The sequence below is a fragment of the Xyrauchen texanus genome, chromosome 28, assembly GCF_025860055.1.
Source record: "Xyrauchen texanus isolate HMW12.3.18 chromosome 28, RBS_HiC_50CHRs, whole genome shotgun sequence".
Taxonomy (NCBI): Eukaryota; Metazoa; Chordata; class Actinopteri; order Cypriniformes; family Catostomidae; genus Xyrauchen; species Xyrauchen texanus.
In genome coordinates this window covers 4,820,336-4,843,854 of record NC_068303.1, presented here as the reverse complement: position 1 = coordinate 4,843,854, position 23,519 = coordinate 4,820,336, and the positions used below count along the sequence as shown (strand labels likewise).

The 23,519-nt window shown below is 38.4% G+C and overlaps 1 protein-coding gene across 1 annotated transcript in view; it reads left to right on the top strand.

Annotated features, from left to right (window-relative positions):
- Positions 1–980: 980 nt before the first annotated feature.
- wdr26b (WD repeat domain 26b) overlaps positions 981–23,519 on the top strand; it is a 35,324-nt gene continuing 12,785 nt past the window's right edge. Inside the window, exons 1-5 of the mRNA XM_052095764.1 lie at positions 981–1,516; positions 4,789–4,888; positions 15,622–15,678; positions 17,738–17,874; positions 18,186–18,283. Of these exons, the coding sequence (XP_051951724.1) occupies positions 1,296–1,516; positions 4,789–4,888; positions 15,622–15,678; positions 17,738–17,874; positions 18,186–18,283 (613 nt within the window). The 5' untranslated portion in view covers positions 981–1,295. The remainder of the gene's footprint in view (positions 1,517–4,788; positions 4,889–15,621; positions 15,679–17,737; positions 17,875–18,185; positions 18,284–23,519) is intronic.

Below are 23,519 nucleotides of genomic sequence, written 5' to 3'. Positions count from 1 at the left end.
TTTGGTTCTTTTCCACTTTCTGTTGATAAAGAAAAAGATGTGGCAGTAATTTATTGAGGAAAGAGAGGGGAATCAGAGCAATACACTGGCAGGAATCAAACCTGTGTCTCCCACATGAGCAATACAGCTCAACATGTCTGCAGTGCATGCACTACCTACAAAGCCACAACCTGCGCACATGTATGTCAACACATAATCAAGATTGAACAAAAATATGTTTGTCTCTTTTTTCTAAAGGTTACAGAATGCTCTCATACAGGAGCGTTAACACAAGGCAGAGTTTTTTAATCAGTTGATTGAATTGTAGAGTAACCGAGAATAGTGCACTGAAACCATATTCTTATTATATAGTCAGGGTCTTTTTATACTTAATCAAATGGCATTTTAATAGTAGAACAACTTCAGGTCCATATCTCAAATACAAAGGTGGTGTCTGATACATGCTATGTACCCGTAATCCACTTGCATTTCACTTCTGATGCTCAGTTTGTCTCATGTGTGCTCTGATTAAACTCATGGTTATAGATTCAGTTCTCAGAATGTGTGGAATATTTGTAGATTATTGATTTTGCAGCTCTATGTGTGTATTTGCCATTCTCAGTGTTTCAAATCATTTTGTTTGCCTGATGTAAAATATCTTTACAAGACTCTTTACAAGGTACATTAAAAAGAGCCAAACTTTAATACCTTCTTGTTGAGTTTTAATAATGTTTGCCTATGTAAATGTTTGCAAGATGGTCACCATGGTTACCTTGGTCAGATATTAGTAAACAAAAATCCAAACTTGGAATTAGACACTCAAGTTATAAATAAAGAAATGTATTGAAAATTCAACTGAAAAGAGATGCCAACAAAATGACAGAACGATTGTTACACTGATTGAAGGAGAGTATTTATTCATATCTTGCAAACTGCGCTTCCTGTTAGTTAGATCGCTGGCCGGAAGTGAGGCAGCAGGGAAATGTCCGGTGACGTCAGCGCGTCTGGACGCCATTACTTCTGCAGCTGTTTGAAGAGAAACAACAACACGAACGACACTCGCACTACATAACGCAATCTGGACCGCGTGAGCCCCACGCCTCTTTCCCTCCACCGGGCTTCACCGGCTTCTAACCACGGCCGCTCTCGGTGAGGAAACTCTGGCCTCCGCTTCCTCCTCCTCCGACTCGGACACCGGTGGAGCGTCGCCGCCCCCGCGGAAGAAGCACCGAGCCTCGGCGGCGGAGGGAGCAGGAGAGTCAGGGGCTTCAGCGGGCCTTCCGTCAGCGACTCACCTCAGCCGAACCGGCAACAACATGCAGTCGAACGGGACTGGACAGGAGCAGAACCATACGGCCAGCGCGCAGAACGGAGACTCTAACGGCCTTCAGAACAATGCGAACCCCAGCGGTGCGGGCTCGGGTTCTGGGGCCTCGGGCACGGGTTCGGGCTCCCTGAAGAAGAAGAAGCGCTTGTCTCAGGCGGAGGAAGATGTCATTCGCCTGATCGGACAGCATTTACACGGGTTGGGGCTGAAGTAAGTTTCAGGCATGAGGATTCAATCCGGATCGGGTCGGTTCTGATTAAACCCGGTTGACAGCACGAGCGTCGCGACACAAACATGATATATAATCAGCGAAGCTGTCTGTAACGCAAGCCCACAACGTCGGACCAGTGAATTTCGTGCATTAAATCACATTACAATCGAGCAAAATATAATGTACATATCTAAAAATCAAACCAAGCATGTCAGACAAATGTCAAACAGTCGCATAACACACAAAAGAGATCTGATCAGATGACAGCTTTGTGTTTCTGTCAGATGGCCCGAAATCCAAATTTTTGTTTTTATAATTATTAACGTGGAGAAGAACAGATGACAGTCATGACCATCAGTGTGTCTGATCAATACTTGATGTATGTCATATGTTGATCAATGTTGGATAATTAGATAATCATCCGGTCATTGGTTGTGTTTGTGGTTTAATGGCGGCTGTGGAATGTGTGTGTAGCAGCTGGTTTTTATTAGAATTGCTTGAATCTAATTTTAGTGAAGATCTGCTAAAGCCATCAACTGCAATGCAGATTCAAACCAAAACAGTAATTCATAACAATTCAAATAAGAGTACGAACACACTCGTGTCTAAGAGCTGAAAAACAAGATGGACTAAAAAGCATGAAGAAAGATGAAAATATTAACCCCTCCCCCTAACACTCTGTCTGCTTCTCTCTCGTTCTCTCGCTTTCTTTTGTAATCATAGGATGACGTCATTCAGTTGAAACTGCATTCAGACACAGAAAAACACTTTTATACTGGGAAACTCTTGGCCTGTCTGTAGTGTCATGTCAGGGGTGTAGCAGTCATTTTAAAAGTGGGGGGGGTGGGACACAGCTGTCAGTAGGTGGCAAGCAGAGATCCAGCACTTAGAGCAGTTTTAATATATTGCAGTATATATTAATGTACAAGTATGATATAAGTATTCTATTAATATATACGTATTATACACTTTTAATATTTGTAGTATTTTAAAGATTCAAGGATTGCCAAATTCGCTGCAAAAATAAAGGGCACCTTGTGGAGCACTTGCTTCTGTTTCATACATAACAATAAAAAACTGAGCACAAGCTGGTCCTGAATAATTTTTTTTAACCAATTACAACAAAATTGTGCACATGCCCAGTTGTCATAATTTTTTACTCTGTGCTTGTGCTTTGTGGGATTTTTGTGTATCCAAGTGGCTCGAGTGTTTTGACTACATTCACCAAAATTTGTTCAGATCCATTTTATGACTCGTTCAGTGACCATTTCTGGTGATGCCAGAAAGTGGTGACAAATGAGTGTCTTGTGTGAAATGAGTTGGTCACAATAAACGATCAAAAGATTTGAATCGTTTAAAATTTGTGTCTTAAGACTTAAAAAGAAACTTTTGTAAAAGTTTAAGCATTATAAAAATGAAGCAAATCTATAATTTCCCTACAGTTTGTGAGCTGCTGAGCATGACTTTTATCAAAAGACAACATTAATAGTCTTATAATAATTGAGTTTCAATAGCATCTGTACATTTTAATGTATAAAAAAGTGTGTCTGCATAATTTACATTCAGTAAAATGCCTAAGTGTTCTAAGAACGCAGCAGATCTATATTTTTTCCTACAGTTTGTTGACTGCACACCAACATAGAGGCAAAAAACAGGAGCTGATATTAAAAATAGCTTTACATATTTAACACCGATCTAGTAATCTGCTTAAATTGTCAAAAACATTGAATCAAACTATTACCTCACTATCACAAACAATGTAAAAATCATAACTTAATGAGGACTCATGCACTGATATAAACTCCACTTACAATGTGTGCTTAAAAGAATGATTGTCCTTTGTTTTTCTGCAGTGCATTTCACATAATGCTGCCAATCAAGAAAAATATGCTGATAAATATCTATCATTTGAATGTTCCTCATCTCTTGATTATTTAGATCATCAATGCCGATTAAAAAAAACTTTTAGAAATGAGCATTATTGAAAGCAACTTTGTAGAACTGAGCCGCTTTGATTAGATTGTCTGACTGACGGCTTATTACGTATGGGTTGTTTCGGCTCATGAAACTCACCTGTGATTGGCTGGATGGTCGCTCAATCTGCCCAAAGTAACAAAACTCAAGAATACTGTATACAAATCCACCATTTGGACTTATTATTGGTTTAAGCTTGAAAAAGTGCAGGGGACAAAATCACCTTTTTAAAGACTGTGGGGGACATGTCATGTTAGCTACTACGCCCTTGTGTCATGTTAACATGATTTAGTGTTCTACTCTTTTAACACCAAGTTTAAGCAATAAGGTTTGAGAGGCTGTGCTTTATTGTAAATGTAGTCTTAGCTAAATGCGTCAACACATTATTTTTACATTCTGGCAGAGAATGCTGCTCAATTTCAAACTGGCCCTCAAAACACTTTCACATTCCTGTCTGTCAAAATACTCTGTCAGAGCTTTCTTGAGTGTAAACTCAAGGCCATTATTAGAGAAAACAGACATGACCATATAGCGCTATATTCACAATATAGCACGGGCTGCTGGAGGGCCTTATTGCTTCTATTCATTAGTGACTACATAATAAATACATTAAAGGGATAGTTAACCTAAAAATGAAAGTTAGATGAATAATACTGTTGGCATCATTTGGAGCTATTTTCATTAGAGGAGCAAAATAGGCCTTGTCAAAAAACTATCCAATTTGTGAGCAACTCGATATTAACGTTTTTTTTTTGCACAGAAGGCAGTTATATAATTTATAAAAACATAATAATTTTCCACCCTCAAAGACTTGACATTACACGTCCACTGTTATGATTAGTGATGCACCGAAATGAAAATTCTGGGCCGAAAATTCAGAATGCACTTGGCTGAAAACCGAAAATGACTTTTTTTTTTTTTTTTTTTTCTTTTTTAATACCCATTTTAAAATAGTTTTTTATATATATATATATATATAATTGTATTAATATTATACTTTTTAATTAATTTCATGAATTTAATTAATCTGAATTGGAAAAACTACAAATCAATAAAAGGTCTTGGACCTGTTTTATGAATCATTAAAAGCCGGTTGAGTTTGTATCCATGCTTTTATGATGTGATTGTAATTTGAGTATGACAAAAGCAGAATAAACTTAACTTTAACCCATTTAAAAAGCATTAAACCTCCTGATTATGTGCTGGTTTGGCTACTTCTGTTCCTGAAGAAACAACGGCTGATTGTAAAGAAATATGGAACGTGTGTGATTTGCATTCTCTCTCTTTCTCTTTCTAGTCAGACGGTGGACTTGTTAATGCAGGAATCGGGCTGTAGACTGGAGCATCCTTCAGCAACGAAGTTTCGAAACCACGTCATGGAAGGAGAATGGGACAAGGTGAGCTGTCTTAACTCATCACCCATCTCATAATGTCATGATGGTATAAATGTGAAGTTCTTTACGTTCTAGATCGGGAGAGATGTGAAGGGGGTTTAAAGGTGTAGTTCACCCAAAAATGAAAATCTCTCATCATTTACTCACCCTCATGCCATCCCAGATGTGTATGACTTTCTTTCTTCAGCAGAACACATTTGACCACAAAAATCACTGACAGTCAGCATAGAAGTCATCCATAAGTCCCCACTGGTTAAATTAATGTCTTCTAAAGTGAAACGATGGCGTGACGAGGAGGAGAATGGGGCCGGGCCATGACTATGCACGCCCCCGATTGGGGGCCGGGCGTGTGTAGTCAGTTCCTCCTCCTCATCACAGATGGCTTTTGGTGCAAAAAAGATCAGTGTCCAGTGTTTCTCTACAACTTGAGATTCACATATCAAAACATGATTCTGAAGTGAGAAACAGGAATAACGCAGGCTGCTTTTGTCAGTGTGCGGGATTCAACACACTGTAGTCCAGGGGTGTCAAACACATTTTGGGTTGCGGGCCGGATTGGACCAAGCGACATTGCTTGGGGGCCGAAGTTTATATTTATAAATTATATATACTCTATATATACATATACACTGTGGGACAAAAGTTTCGAATAATATACAGATTTTGCAAGTTTGGAATAATGTACAGATTTTGCTCTTATGGAGAAAAAAGTGGCATTCAACTGATCACAATGTATTGTCAGGACATAAATAATGTGAAAAATTACTATTACAATTTGAAAACAATGTTCAGAACTTCTGCATGTGGAGAATGTTTTGATGAGAACTCTTTGAAGTAGTTTAAGTTGTTCTAAACAATTATTTCAAATTGTAATAGTAATTGTTCACATTATTAATGTCCTGACTATACATTGTGATCAGATGAATGCCACTTTGCTGAATAAAAGTACCAATTTCTTTCCATAAGAGCAAAATCTGTACAGTATTCCAAAGTTTTGGCCACCAATATACTTTAACTTTGTTTAAATCACTTTAAAAATGATGTATTAAAATTATGAATTATCTTTAACAAAATTGAGACATGACTGAGTGTAACTTACAGAAAATCACATTCATTCTACTCCTCCGAGTAATTCAGTAAGTTCATTCACTAATGTATTCGTCAGACTGATTCAAAACGAGAACTTTTCAAAGGTGCGCTGTTCTGGTGTTACTTCATGTTGCATGCTTTTTTTTGTCACCACATTCAGTTCAGACTGCAAGCTCATAACTTGGGTAAAATATAATTTCTTTAGTGATGCTGGTAGTTCAGCGATGGAGCAAAGGACATTTTAAGCAGGAAAATTAAAATAAAATGCTGTTTTCATAGCAAACATTGGGGTAAAAATCTTTTTTGCCCACCAGCCACAGTGGCTGTGATTGCCCAATTTCACCAGCCACTTTGATACCAGCTCATTTAGTTATTCATAAAGGTATATATGAAAACACCACTTCTGAGGCTGTTGTGATTACGATGACACACATGACAGTCCATTAATGCCGCTGCCTGTCATTTGCTTTGTATGGTTATGTTTTCAGCCACACATTTTTGGAATTAAGCAAAGAATGCACATTTTTGCATTCATAATGCGTGCAAATGCTAACTGTTCCGTGGAAATCAAGTGAACTAAAATTAGAGCACCTCTTGAGATGGTCGAGATCATTTGCAGCCTTCTCATGGATGACACTGTTCTTGCAGTTGCAAACTATTTTCAGATGACTGAAACAGCAGAAACAACTCTGCATCTGCATGTTCTTCCATTAGAAGCACTGCACTAATGGGCGGCATAGCACCTCTGACTATGCAGCGAATCTGACACGCATCAACAGCTTTTCTTTCATCTGATTTAAAAAAAATCAAGTGTGTTTCTTCAAAAGTGCATCTTTGTGTCTGATGCATTTCTTGACACATGCCACTCCAAGACTTATTATAAGTCACCCGCCACAGAAATAACCCACCACTGCACATAAAATATCCACATTTGGTGGATTGCGTGCGCTAATTTTAAACTCTGAACAAAAGGAAAAACACAGAATTTACTCATTTCATTAACCAGAGGTTACATCACAAATACACACAGTTAGTTGAAGGGAATCAAGCAAAAATATTTACCAGAAAAATAGAGAACCACTCGCTCTTTGGCTGGAGCTTTAGCCTCAATAAACCTAACTATAACCAAACCTAAATGCCTAGAAACTGAAACCTGCTTAATATTAATAATAGTTAAAATGGACAGAAACAATGCTACAGTTGTTACATATAATATCCTTGAACCTGTCCATGTTGTCGTTATTTCCATGAGAGAAATTTCACAGAGGGAATGTGGAACATGTCACCCTCAGACACGTGACACTGCAAGTGCTGAAAGTCCTGCATAATTAAAAGAAATTCCACTGATCATGCAAGTTATAACATGCATACAACACCACAAATTTAAATGTATACCTGTTCTGCTGTTGCTAATAAAATAATAGCATGAAAACATCTTACCCAAGTTGTAGGCTAAATTAACGTGAATGTTTTCAAATGTTAGCCTACTAACTCATTTTTTCCGCAAATCATCATGCTGGCCAGAGATGATATTTTGACACCCCTGCTGTAGTCGCAGATTAGGATTTTGCGAGATTAGGTCAGGGAAGTTTAATCCTCTGTGGCAGCGAACTGCTTTTATCATTGGCATGCCGCCTGTACACTTGTGGCATCAACTAAAGGGATTGCTGATGCATCGTGTTAATATTTTCTCCGGACATTGTGTCTGACAATGTTTGTGGGACATTAGGACGTTTTAACGGTCAAAAACTGATAATTACTGGCTAACGGAAATCCTGGTGTAAAATTATCAAAAGAGTATAATTTGCCAATTTTTCAAAGTTCTTTTTCATCTGTTTATTTAAAAGGCCAGTTTGGCATCAAAAACGTAATACAAATTGTTACGTTTTTCCACCCGTTTTTGAAATGTAATTCAATACCGTGATAATACTGTATACTGTGATAAAAGCTTCAGCAATTATCGTGATGTGAAACTTTGATACTGTCACATGAATAGTGGAATCCAGGTCAAAGGTCATTTTAATGTGGATATACACTCACCTAAAGGATTATTAGGAACACCATACTAATACTGTGTTTGACCCCCTTTCGCCTTCAGAACTGCCTTAATTCTACATGGCATTGATTCAACAAGGTGCTGAAAGCATTCTTTAGAAATGTTGGCCCATATTGATAGGATAGCATCTTGCAGTTTATGGAGATTTTTGGGATGCACATCCAGGGCACGAAGCTCCCGTTCCACCACATCCCAAAGATGCTCTATTGGGTTGAGATCTGGTGACTGTGGGGGCCATTTTAGTACAGTGAACTCATTGTCATGTTCAAGAAACCAATTTGAAATGATTCAAGCTTTGTGACATGGTGCATTATCCTGCTGGAAGTAGCCATCAGAGGATGGGTACATGGTGGCCATAAAGGGATGGACATGGTCAGAAACAATGCTCAGGTAGGCCGTGGCATTTAAACGATGCCCAATTGGCACTAAAGGGCCTAAAGTGTGCCAAGAAAACATCCCCCACACCATTACACCACCACCACCAGCCTGCACAGTGGTATCAAGGCATGATGGATCCATGTTCTCATTCTGTTTATGCCAAATTCTGACTCTACCATCTGAATGTCTCAACAGAAATCGAGACTCATCAGATCAGGCAACATTTTTCCAGTCTTCAACTCTCCAATTTTGGTGAGCTCTTGCAAATTGTAGCCTCTTTTTCCTATTTGTGGTGGAGATGAGTGGTACCCGGTGAGGTCTTCTGCTGTTGTAGCCCATCCGCCTCAAGGTTGTGCGTGTTGTGGCTTCACAAATGCTTTGCTGCATACCTCGGTTGTAACGAGTGGTTATTTCAGGCAAAGTTGCTCTTCTATCAGCTTGAATCAGTCGGCCCATTCTCCTCTGACCTCTAGCATCAACAAGGCATTTTCAGCCCACAGGACTGCCGCATACTGGATGTTTTCCCTTTTCACACCATTCTTTGTAAACCCTAGAAATGGTTGTGCGTGAAAATCCCAGTAACTGAGCAGATTGTGAAATACTCAGACCGGCCCGTCTGGCACCAACAACCATGCCACGCTCAAAAGTGCTTAAATCACCTTTCTTTCCCATTCTGACATTCAGTTTGGAGTTCAGGAGATTGTCTTGACCAGGACCACACCCCTAAATGCATTGAAGCAACTGCCATGTGATTGGCTGATTAGATAATTGCATTAATGAGAAATTGAACAGGTGTTCCTAATAATCCTTTAGGTGAGTGTATATGTTGGTCAGTTTTTTTTTTTTGTTTGTTTGTTTTTTTCAGCAAGCCTATTTTTAATTGCCCTTCCAATATTTTCATTTTCTTAACCACAAAATAATTTTTTTTTTTTTAGCCACATATTTTGTAAATTTTTACATTTAAATTTAGTGTGCATAATTATATATATAAAAAAAACATTTTCAAAAATGTATGCAATTAATCACGCCTCCTGACCCGGAGTAATTCAAGATTGAAGTACATGTTACTTTGTGTTTTACAAGCCGTGTCAGCTTAGAAATAGCTCAGATGGAATGCAAGTACGTGTACTGTGACGGGAAAGATTGAAGAACTTTATTGCAAAATGGATGACTTTCTACTGAAGCCACTTTTTGTATTGCCAAATTTTTATTATTATGTATTATTTATATGGAAGTATCTTTATTTGTGCACCTTAGCAAATATTGATAAATCCATCCAAATGTATTGCAATTAATTAATTGGCATGCCATGTAAATAATTTGAGTAAAAAGTTTAATTGATTGACAGCTGTCTTTTATTAAACATAAAAATGTAACCACGTTGGCTATGAATTCATAAGCATCTGTGGTAGTACAATAATAGAGTGTCAAAAAATGTACTGAGATCTTCATTATTTTCAGCACATTCTAGCTGATGCTTCCAAGATGTGCCATGTGATTATATTCAGCCTTTAGGGCAACACTTTGTGAAGCAGATGAGATATTTTGGTTTTGTAGGTCACTGGCAGGTTAGAATTCAGTGAGACCAACTCTATCTTATGTGATGGCTAATATGATGTGGAAATGGTTTCCACCTTCAGTTTTATTAGCACAAGCATCAATTACTCCAGTTCCTGGTTTAAGGTTTGGTTGGTGTTCTGTGAAAATGTCAGAGGAACTGTTCTAAATGCTGCTTCAGTCATTTCTTGATTGGTTAGTTCTTGGTTGGTTTTCTTGTTCTCTGAACACCAGTACAAAAGGTGCTAAATTTAACATTTCCCTGCTTCCCAACATGCTTCTGTCTTTTCATTTTATAAATGGTTGTAGTATAGAAAGCACCATGATTAAATTTTAAAGGCATAGTTTACCCCAAAATTTAAATTCTGTCATTATTTACTCACTCTCATGTTGTTCAAATCATATGACTTGCTTGCTGCAGTGGAATACAAAGGGGGAATTTTTAAAGAGTATCCTTGTTACCCTTTTTCTTATAATGAAAGTGAATGCAGACATTCAGACAAATTACAAAAAAAATCACCATAAAAGTAGTTCACATTACTTGTGTGCTATTTTCTATGTTTTCTAAACTCGTATGAAAGCTTTGTGTGAGAAATGGTCAAAATGTAAGTGATTGTTTTAACTATCTTTTTCTCTGGGGGGCTGTTGACCGCACTGATCGTTGAGATGGTGAGTTGAACTTGAGATCAGTTTGAATCATTTTTGTCAACTGGACTCAAATGAACAATTTGTTCATGAATCTGACATCAGTACTCCTGTCATGAACAGGAGCTAGGGATACGTCAAGGTTTTCAGTGGTTGGTTCTTCACACAAAGCCTTCGTAAGACTTCACAAGACTTGGAATATAGGGCTTTGTACTCAGGCCATATGGACCTCCTTTATGGTGCTTTTTTGTTATTATGGAGCTTGATAGCCCCAGTCCTCATTCACTTATATACAGTGGCAAGAATAAGTATGTGAACCCTTTGGAATTATTTGCATTTAAATATCTGGTTTGATCTTCATCTAAGTTACAATAATGAACAAACACGGTCTGTTTTAACTAATAACACAAACACGGTCTGTTTTAACTAATAACACACCAAATGTTGTACTGTTCTTGTACGTATTGAATACATCATTCAAACATTCACAGTGTAGGTTTGGAAAAAAATATGTGAACCCCTAGGCTAATGATGCCAACAAAAGCTAATTGGAGCCAGGACTTGGCAAACCTAGCATCCAGTTAATTGAGATTGGCGGTGTTGGTTAGAGCTAATTTGACTTAATAAAATCACTCAAACGTTATTAGTTTGCTATTCACAACAAGCATCTGCTGATGTGGACCATGCCTTGCCAAAAATTGATTTAAGAAAACCTACGATCAAGAATTGTTGATTCGCATAAAGCTGGAAAGGGTTACAAACGAAATCCACATTTTGGAGTGGCCCAGTCAGAGCCCAGACCATGACCCGATAGAGATGTAGTGGATTGACCTCAAGAGAGTAGTTCACACCAGACATCCTAAGAATATGGCTGAGCTAAAGCATTTCTGAAAGGAAGACTGGTACAAAATTCCTTCTGAATATTGTGCAGGTCTAATCCACAGCTATCGAAAATGCTCAGTTGAGGATATTGCTGGAGGATCGACGAGTTATTAAATCCAAGAATTCACTTTTTCCACAGCAATATGAATGTTTAATGAAATGTGTTCAATAAAGTCATGAAAGATTATAATTGTTTGTGTGTTGTTAGCTTAAGCACATTGTGTTTGTCTATACTTGTGACTTTGATGAAGATGAGTTACCAGTTAATGCAGTAAACTAGATAATTCTAAAGGGTTCACATTCTATTTCTTGTCACTGTAATGTAAAACAAATTGTATGACAAAACAATTTGATTTGTGTAGATGTGTGAAATTTGAAGTCAGTATTAAATTAATTTCTGTGAGTTTGACTGTTTTCAAGGACGAGCCATCGAGGTACATCGCTAAAAGAGGTTAAATTTTAAAAAACTGTAGTTGTCAGAGAATTTACCACCTGGGTAATTTTTCTATCGTCTATCTCCAGGTTACTGGTAGTCATAGTTGGTTGTATTACTGCATCACTGAGGTGTTTTTGCCGCATTTAGTTACGATAAATAAGAGACAGGAAGTAATTTTCTGCCTCAAAATAACACGTCGCAGTGAGTCCAAGCAGATCAAAAGACAACTGAGGAACCATCTTGCATGTTGGTGGGGCTATAATTTCGACCAAGGACTCACACCCCCTGGGCATCACTTCCCTAGGTGTATAACCTAGGGAGTGCGTTTCTCGGCTGGGGTAAAAAGATGACTTGGTCCTTTCTCTGCTCCCGGTGGAAAATAAACCTTCAAAACCAGCAGTTGGGGGGACATTATGGAGGAGGCCTCCCTCTTTTTGATGTCTCCGTCGAGGAGAGACGAGAAGAGGATAACTATGACTCTGAGCAATCGCCACCTTGCGGTTGATGAGGATGTGATCCTTCGACCTCAACCGTCCAGGCGGCCAAGTAGGTAGAGCAGAGGTTCCCCCTCCCCAACACCCGTGGATCTTGATCTGATCGAGATGTGCTGTCAGGCGGTGGCCAAGCTGTCTATTGACTGGCCATCTCAACAGATGGAACAGGGCACGGAAAGGGACTTGTATGATGAGAAGAGGCTGCCTTCGCATCTCGCTCCCACAAAGCAGTGCATTCCTACCGTTCGGCGTACATGGCAGAGATTAAAAGTTTTTGGGATGAACCATTTTCACACAGGGTGCTTGTTAAGGGTTTCTCATGCCTTGGCATACATAATATGCAGGAGATGGGAATGTCAGAACCTCCACCCCCCAGTGGAATCGTCTGTGGCAAACCTCCATCTGACATGCTGGATGGCTTTCTCCTCCAAAATAAATTTTTCAGAAAATTGGCAGGTCATCTGCTATTTCAGTGAGGGCTCTGAATGCCACATCCCTCCTGACAGCATACCAAACTGAACTGCTGGAAGAAATTGGGAGACAGATTGACGCAGGAAGCATGAGTGTTGAATGTGAAAATAAACATGTTCCCTGTGCATCCAGGCAGTGCACCAAGGGCACAGAACAGTATCGAAATAATAACAAAACAAATTAAAAAAATATATCTATCAGAGCTGCAATTCCATTCTCCGCCATGGAATGGCGCATCCGCCATCAGTGAGTGAGTGAGAGCTCAAGCGGCTGGCTCGCTGTTCAGGCAGAGAGCTGTCGCACATGCATAGTCCACCCCTAGGTACTGTCCATGATAATAAAGGGTTTTCGGTTGCATTTTGTTGTTGAACCACCTAATTCCAATTATGTGTTAATGTCAACAGCGGAAGGGGAACCGGCTCTGATTTTGGAGGAAGAAATTGCCTCTTTAAAGAGGAAAGGAGGAATATAAGTGGTACCAGAGAAAGAGAGCTGTCAGGGGTTTTACTCGCAGTATTTCATCATCCCCCATAAAGGGGGAGGTCTCCACCCCATTCTGGATTTGTGGAACCTCAACAAACATCTCAGAAAATACAGATTCAAAATGTTTATGCTCAAAGTGCTCACAATATATGTCCCAGAGATTGGTTCACATCAGTGGATCTCAAGGATGCACATTTCCTTATAGACATTTGCAAAGCACACATGAAATTTCAGAGTATAGCCTACAAATAATTTAAAAATTCCATTCTGACTTTCATTTAATTTCCCGAGAATTTTCAGCAAATGTATGGAGGCGGCTTTGACTCGCTTTGAGGAGAACGGGTCTCAAAGTGTCCGCATATTTGGACATATGCTCCTGTGCATCGACTCGGCAACAAGCAGAGACAGACATGAACATGATTCGGGCAGGCCTCTGTAGATCTTTTTACATCGCATGAAAACAATCATTGTCCTCTGTTCTTCTCTCTGGTGAGCGAAGATGCACCCGTGTGTGGATGCGCTTGCGCAGCCATGGCCAAACAGTCTGTTACATGCGTTACAATTACAGTAATGCTGATTGCCCCGTACTGGCCGGGGAAACTTTGGTTGGCGGAGATATTTCAGCTCCTTTACGACTAGCTTTGGCCTCTTCCGCTGCGCAGGGATCTCCTATCTCAAGCACAAGGGGAGAGTTGTCACCTCCACCCGACGCTCTTTGGGCCTGGCCCATGAGAGGATGAATTTAAATGCCACTGAGTTGCCTCTTGAAACAATCCAGAGTGCGAGAGCAGCCTTGACGCGATCGTTTTATGATTTGAAGAACATTGGTGCGCACACAGACATTCCCTTTTTATGTTCTGGAGCAGAAGTACTGAGCTTTCTGCAGTATTTTTTGGATAAGGGTAGAGCATTCTCTACTGTTAAGCTATATTTTGCAGCGATATCGGCATGCCATGTTGGAGTGGACTCTGGAACAACTGGTCAACACCCACTGGTGTGTAAGTTTATGAAGGGTGCAGATTGGATACATCCGGTCTCAAAATCTCTGATTCTGCAGTGGGATCGGTCCGTGGTTCTAAGCACACTCCCTCAGCCCCCATTGGAACCCATATAGAGTATTAGCACCAAGCATCTTTCGCTAAAGACCGTTTTATTGTTAGCTCTCACTACTGCAAAGCATTTATGTGAACTTCATGCTTTGTCAGTTCATGAATCTGGCATGCGCTTCACTCAAGGGTTTTCGAGAACCTCGCATTTGTACTGAAGGTGAGCTACAGTGGTAAATCAGTGGACTTGTTGACTTTTCACCCGCCACCGTTTTCCTTGTCAAAGGATTAGAAGCATAATTGTTTGTGCCCAGTTCACACCCTGCATGTGTATGTGGAAGAACGCGGACGCTACGAAAGAATAATCAGTTCTTTATATCCTGGGCTGACTCTCATGAGGGTAAACCTATATCACGCCAGCGTTTGTCTCATTGGATGGTGGAGACTATTATATTAAGTTACAATAGCGTTGGTATGCTGCCTTCGGAGGGCTTGAGAGCTCATTCCACAAGAGGTATGGCCACATCGTGGGTGCAGTTTAATTTGTGCTGCGGCGATCTGGGCGTTGCCTCGCACATTTATGTGATTTTACAGACTGGATGTTACAGAGCCTTCGCTGGCTCACACAGTCCTTGGCGTGAATAGGTCTGATACTGATGTATAAGCACACACATGCAGGCTCAGTTTTAATAGAGGTTTAAAGTATACAATATTCTGAGTCAGTCTGCTTTAGACAGTATATCTGCAATCCGGGAGTTATCATATGTAACCCCTGTTCTCTGATAACAGGAGTGAGGTATCTCACCACGCTTCCCTCCTTGCAGCAGCATGGGGAAGAAATATGCTGAGAATGATGTTAAGTCAGGTGACAGTGGCTTATATCAGGACCTTTCTGTCATTGGACAGACGTGATGCTATAAAATTGCTTCCATCGTTTGCATAATTTTCCCATAGTGAGATGCCTCACTCCAGTTATCAGAGAACAGGGGTTACACATGTAACCTTAAATCAAGACCCACAAACCATATTTCTGTACTTAATAGTTTATCTTCCCCTAAACACTTTGGAATTTATTTCATTTAATGTTTAGTTATCATGCCCTTTTTTTGATACAGCTCTACACCTCTATATAAAATGTTTTCTCAAATCATCTGAATTGCAGTGCTGAGGTGACACTTTTGTTTCTTTGTTTGACACAGGCTGAAAACGACCTGAATGAGCTGAAAGCTTTGATGCATTCACCCAACGCTGTTGTGGTAAGACCATTGTACTCGACTGCACATACTATTAAAGGAATATTCTGGTTTCAATACTACTTCCACATTACTACTATTGAGGTATTTCCAATGGAAGTGAATGGGGCCAATATTTGGAGGGGTTAAATACAGAAATGTGAAACTTATAATTTTATAAAAGCACTTACATTCATTATTCTGTTAAAACTCATGTATTATTTGAGATGTGAAGTTGTTTAAATCATCATATTTAAAGTTATTTTAGGGTTTTAAGGTTTGTCGACATACATCGTCATGGCAACAAAGTTTTAAAATAGTCTATAACTTGTCTATAAGTGATTTTATCACACTAAAGTCATGTTAACACACATATTGTTTATGTCTAGTGACTATACTTCTGAAATAGTGAGTATTTTAATGTTTATGGATTGGATCCATTCACATTCATTGTAAGTGCCTCACTGGAACTCATATTTTTGCTTTTTTTAAGAAAATGAGGGACAGGTGAAAAATGTATTTTGTGGTAATCAATATTATACCACAAATGCTGTTGATTGAGTGAGCTTAACTTGAATTGAACCCAGAATATTCAATTTAATGCTGAAAGCTTTCAATTTAGAAATCATTCTGATCATCTTTGGAGTCTTAAAGATTTAAAGTGATTGTTCACCCACAGTTTAAAATTATGTCATCATTTACACACCCTCCTGCTGTTCCAAACCCATTTGACATTCTTCAATGGAATACAAAATATGTTAGTCAGAATGTTAGCCTCAGTCACCATTCACTCTCATCACACACATATTTCTTTTCTATACCATATGTAAATGGTGACTGAGGTGGTCATTCTGCCTAACATCTCCTTTTGTGTTACATCAAAAAATCTGTGACAAACAAGTCAAGTCAATTTTATTTGTTTAATAAAGCAGCTTTACAGAAGATCAGGCATTAACAGACAATAAAACTGTAATGTCTATAATGTCGATGAATCAACATTGTGTAATTAGATACAATACGATTGTTAATCAGGTTTAAAAATAAGTCATTAAATAATAATAGTATTAATAACCCCAGTGAGTAAGCTGAAAGCGACTGTGGCAAGGAACACAAAACTCCATAAGATGTTGATTAATGGAGAAAAATAACCTTGGGAGAAACCAGACTCGCTGTGGGGGCCAGTTCCCCTCTGACTAACATCATGAATATAATGTAAATAGTACTTATGTATAGTTAAAGCACCATTCCTGCTTCGTGTTGGACTCCACTGCTACGTGTCGCTGAATGATGATGACTAAATACAGCCGGTGCCAGCCAAACATCACTTCAGTCTATTATGATGGACTTCAGAGGATGAACTAATGCCAACTCCAACCATAAGACATGGGATACTTCATATGCCACTGCCTGAACCTTGGATTTAGGATGGACCACACCGAAATTACCGGCCAGGTTGAACTGCGTTTCACATCCCTGATCTCTGCCTGCATCACCTCGGTCTATTGATGGACTACGATCTTGAAATGGAATACATAGACTAACAATTGCCAACAAAAGCCTTCATCAGCCAATTAACAAGGACAATTGTACCTATGAGAACTTCTGCAGTTAATCCAGGATGGACTTCAAAGATACTGGTCATTAATCTTACAGTTCAAACAAAATCTATGTTTAAACACTGACCCTTAACAAACAAGAGATCGAAATAAGTCACAATCAGCTATATATCATATATCTGAGGTTACCTTAGCAAAACGAATCAGCCATATGGATACTCATAGCTCTTTGTTCTTTATTCAATTTGATTTACAGGCACAGTGCACATCAATCAACATTTCTGTATATGTGACAGTTTAGCTATTACAGATCATTTTCAGCTGTAGTCCCTGTGCAGAATTAAAAATGAATATAAGTCTTAGATCCCAATTGAAATGAGACATTAATAAAACAATATCATACATACAAAAAAACTGATGACAATTATAGAGTTTGATCACACTGTTGATTTTCTAATTTAATGAATGGGTTACTGAAGTCCTAATAAAATTGAATCTAATCTCTCTCTCTCTCTCTCTCTCTGTAGCGGATGAAGTTTCTGCTCTTGCAGCAGAAGTATCTGGAGTATTTGGAGGATGGGAAGGTTTTGGAAGCACTGCAGGTTTTGAGAGGAGAACTTACTCCACTCAAATACAACACAGACCGTATCCATGTGCTCAGCGGGTACCGAACACATATCAAATATGCACCTTAACATTCACTCACCATCATGCAGCTTCAGAAGCACCCTCTAATTTACTAATTTGCAGTGTTGCACACTGCATGATACAGTGTTGAAATTTGCTAGAACTTGATAAATTAAACAAATATATATATATTATATATATTTTAAGCTCTTTGTTGATTTTAAATAGCATTTTTACTGTAAAACAGCTACTGTTGAGCTCTTTATAGAGTTTGTGCAGTGAGAAGCACTCCGTGATTGGCTGTGATGGGTTTTGATGACTGGTTGTGATTGGCTGTGTGTTTTTAAGGTACCTGATGTGTAGTCATGCTGAGGATCTGAAGGCAAAGGCAGAATGGGAGGGAAAAGGTGCCGGATCACGATGTAGATTACTGGACAAACTCCAAAGTGAGTGTTTACACAAAGCAAAAACTAATTTGCCTGGTTTTCGCTTTGTTTCATGTGTGTCTTGATTAGTAGTTAGGGTTGGTTATTGATAAAGATTTCCCGATTTGATTCCGATTCAAAAGCTCTCGATTCAAATCGATTCGTAATCCATTAAAATGGGTATATATAACCCTATATCTACCCGCCTGTATCAAATTTGATTTGCTATTTTCTAAAGCCTGTGCATTAGGGCTGAGCGATATGTAAATGATACTTTAGCGAAAATTACCTTAAAGATTTCCGATTACATCGTCAATCCCCCTGCCGAGGATCGTTGAATTTTTTGGCTTTATTGATTTTGCTTAATAAATTAATTACATTTTTGGAAACATAACAAACATAAACAAAAAACATTTCTAAATTCAAATTGCACTTCAAACGATAAAGCAATAAAATAATGAAGTGATCACAAAATCTTATTTAACCACCTCACCAAATCCAAACATTTTACGTGTTGGTCCGTCAATGACAACAGGTGTCAAATTACTAATAAGCCTGTAGATTAAGAACTAAAGAAAATTAGAAATGTAAAGACTATAATAATCATAATATATAAGCCTTAATAATTCCCTTGTTTTCCCAAAATGCTGCCAAATGTTTGTTCTTATTGAATTTGTGTTTGTATTGCGTTTTGGTAATGCAGTTAATGCTGCCTAAATAAAAAATCTCAATTTTAGGTTCAAGGTGAACATGTCCTGTATTTGATTGAATCACTTTCGTCTTTTGTTTCTTTAATTAAAAGATATATATATTACGGAACCTAAGAGTTGCGTTCACAATGCATGCCCACCACGTGGAAATAATGCTAACTAAACTCGCAGCACCTGCCGAGATGATCGGAGATACTTTGCAGCATTCTCATAGACGATATTATTCTTGCAAACAGTTTTAAAATGAATGAAACTGAGGGGAAAAAAAGAGTGCAAACTATTTACATATGCTTGTTCATAGGCTTGTTACATAGGCTTGTGCTGCACGCCGACATGCGTTTGTTCCATATGATAGGCTCATCCTGAACGCCTCTGAACAAACAGCGAATCAGACACGAGCATTTACTGCTTTTCTTTTGTCTGTTCTTAAATATAATAAAGTTTCTTCAAGCGCTAATTTACAATGACTAACTGCTTTTCTTGTCATGTGTCACTCAGAGACGTCTTACAGGTCGCCCATCTGTTGCATGAAATAAAATGAGAATAGAGAATGCAGCATGAAATACATTTGCATGTGGCGGGTGCTAGTTTCACACCCTGGCCACTGTTTAATATATTTGGTAACTTCCCAGATCCAAAGTTTTGCCATTTCTCGATATTGTCAATCATTGTCTGTTTGCAATCAGCATTGGGATCTTTGTAAAACAACGTCAATATCAGATTACATCATCCTATCGCCCAGTCCTACTGTGCATCATTAACATAATCAAAATTCTGCCTGAAAATCTTGCTGTCTGCAATATACTAGATGTCTGCTACCACCTGGTTGATGTTTCTGGGCATTTCTTAATGGAAAAATATTTATAAAACTTTTTCCAAAATGTCAGTTTTTGAATTGCATGCACTAGATTTTTCTGATGTGAAATCTTTGCTTATTTTAATTAAGTAAAAGTGACAGTTATGATTATGTTTACTGATATTTTAAAATGATTATAAGCAACTTGTGCTTGGTTAAAATGTTATATATAATTTTATTGAAAAACCCATTTGAAATCATGTATAAAATATGATAAATCTCTCAATTCACATTACATTTCATGCCCACCACAAAATAAATCTGAACTTGGAAAATTCTGATATACTTTTTATAAGATATATTTAATATTTTCAATATAACTAATTTTTCTGTGTGTTTTCATATATGCAGCTCTGTCATTCTAAAGATTTCATTATTTTACATTACAAGCTATTATGATGTCATCTTACCATAAGTTCCTGAGACCCAGCGAAACAGGTTTTACAACTTTTTTTAAAATGTCAACAAAGTGTTTGATGCATAAAATACATATGATAAAATACTGTATTGTAAAAATAATATTTTATTTATATTGTATTTGATGTGCTGAAATGAACTGTGATGCATTTCAATCCATTTATAGACCAAGGAGAGGAAGTTGTCTTGGCAAAACTCCCAAATATTATGTTCTCTAATAGTATCCCAAGATTTATCACTGAAGGATGTATGGGATAAGAAAAAATTAAATGACAAATCTTTGACACACCAATGAATTGCTGGGCCTCGGGAGGATGACCTTTTAAAGCCCAATGTATCAAATATGATACATCATTTTTTACCATTTCTTTTTCTAGTTTGTGGTGCTGTTAAAACTAGTACTAAAATGGTACTAAAAACAGTTTAATGTCTAAAAATTAGAATTTTCAGACAATTCTTTCATATGTCAAGCTTAACAGAGTTACGTTTTAATCTCCATTTTGCTTACATATGAAATAAATTATCTCACATCTAATGCAGTTAATTATACAGGGGACCTTCTAAATTGGTACATTACCAAAATATATATATTTCACAAATGTAATTTATTTTTTATTTTTATATATACACTCACCTAAAGGATTATTAGGAACACCATACTAATACTGTGTTTGACCCCCTTTCGCCTTCAGAACTGCCTTAATTCTACATGGCATTGATTCAACAAGGTGCTGAAAGCATTCTTTAGAAATGTTGGCCCATATTGATAGGATAGCATCTTGCAGTTGATGGAGATTTGTGGGATGCACATGCAGGGCACGAAGCTCCCGTTCCACCACATCCCAAAGATGCTCTATTGGGTTGAGATCTGGTGACTGTGGGGGCCATTTTAGTACAGTGAACTCATTGTCATGTTCAAGAAACCAATTTTAAATGATTCGAGCTTTGTAACATGGTGCATTATCCTGCTGGAAGTAGCCATCTGAGGACGGGTACATGGTGGCCATAAAGGGATGGACATGGTCAGAAACAATGCTCAGGTAGGCCGTGGCATTTAAACGATGCCCAATTGGCACTAAAGGGCCTAAAGTGTGCCAAGAAAACATCCCGCACACCATTACACCACCACCACCAGCCTGCACAGTGGTAACAAGGCATGATGGATCCATGTTCTCATTCTGTTTACGCCAAATTCTGACTCTACCATCTGAATGTCTCAACAGAAATCGAGACTCATCAGATCAGGCAACATTTTTCCAGTCTTCAACTGTCCAATTTTGGTGAGCTCTTGCAAATTGTAGCCTCTTTTTCCTATTTGTAGTGGAGATGAGTGGTACCGGTGGGGTCTTCTGCTGTTGTAGCCCATCCGCCTCAAGGTTGTGCGTGTTGTGGCTTCACAAATGCTTTGCTGCATACCTCGGTTGTAATGAGTGGTTATTTCAGGCAAAGTTGCTCTTCTATCAGCTTGAATCAGTCAGCCCATTCTCCTCTGACCTCTAGCATCAACAAGGCATTTTCAGCCCACAGGACTGCCGCATACTGGATGTTTTTCCTTTTCACATCATTCTTTGTAAACCCTAGAAATGGTTGTGCGTGAAAATCCCAGTAACTGAGCAGATTGTGAAATACTCAGACCGGCCCGTCTGGCACCAACAACCATGCCACGCTCAAAATTGCTTAAATCACCTTTCTTTCCCATTCTGACATTCAGTTTGGAGTTCAGGAGATTGTCTTGACCAGGACCACACCCCTAAATGCATTGAAGCAACTGCCATGTGATTGGTTGATTATATAATTGCATTAATGAGAAATTGAACAGGTGTTCCTAATAATCCTTTAGCTGAGTGTATATAATTTTGGTCACATTTTAATCCATGTATTTCATTAATAAATATGGTATTATATTCTATCATATATTTTGTTACATGTTTATTGTTTATTGCAAAATGTATACTATTTACAAGTATTTACATTGATTTGTTGAACACATGCTTAAAATCGATACTGTCACTTTAAGAAAACCTGCAGTTGAATGGCTTTTATTTACCTCATCTGTGCTGTACGCGATTAGAATTTAATGCTTATGTTTTGTTGTTTTTGATCAACAATTGACTAAAGAACAGAAAGGATATTAAAAGAGACATGATTCAATGACAAATGGATTGTGTGGATCTCGTCTTTGGACACATTAAATGGAACGAGTCAAATCAAACTTTTACTCTCAACACGCAGTGAAAGGATGCTGAACTTCTTCGCCACTATACTATTCAATCATTGGTGAGTAAAATCTGAACAGATATCAGCCAGTGACTAATCACAAATTTTTTGTCATATAGTGCGAAATTTGGCCTTATATGCAAGTGATTTCCTCACATAGAAGAGAGTTTCACGTAAATTAAAAGATCGTTTTTAGGATTTAAGAACCGATATAGTGATTTTTTAGATGAAGATCGAGATGCGTCTTCAAGATGAAAACCTATATTTATATTAGTACATATTAGTAGTTGGTCAATTTAGTTTTTTGTATCTAGAGTGCAGGGTGGTCGAAATAATTCCAAACCAGTATAAGTAGTTAAATGTAGAGATTTTAAAAATGAGACCTGTATAAAATTGCTGGAACTAAACTCTTTAAGGCGGTCGCACACCGGACGAGATGCGCCACGGCACAGGTATCATTCACGGGGCGCGTCAATTCGGTTCAGGTTGCAGACTGTACACACAAAAGTTACCAAGGTTTTTCCCTGGTTCAAGAATGAAGAGCACCAAAGTAAATAATCTATGTCCTTTTGATAATGATTTGGGTTGAATTTAATGGAAAATACACGAGTTGCGCTCCATGGCTCAGGCATCCTCCGGAGTTGTATGTGGGCATCTGTTGGTGGCGGTGTACGTACCTTCATTGAAAACAGTTGTTTTCGAATTTTAGAACCTGCAATGTCATCCGCTAGATGCATCCGGTGTACGACCACCTTTACATTTACATTACATTTATGCATTTGGCAGACGCTTTTATCCAAAGCGACTTACAGTGCACTTATTACAGGGACAATCCCCCGGAGCAACCTGGAGTTAAGTGCCTTGCTCAAGGATACAATGGTGGTGGCCGTGGGGTTCGAACCAGCGACCTTGCTGATTAACCTTGCTGATTAACAGACCTGTGCTTTAGCCACTATGCCACCATTTAATTCACACCAAACACGTTTTCATGGCCTTCTGCACTGTTTTTTAAATTGTATTTCCATGTAAACATATGGATGTCTCTGACCGTTACGCC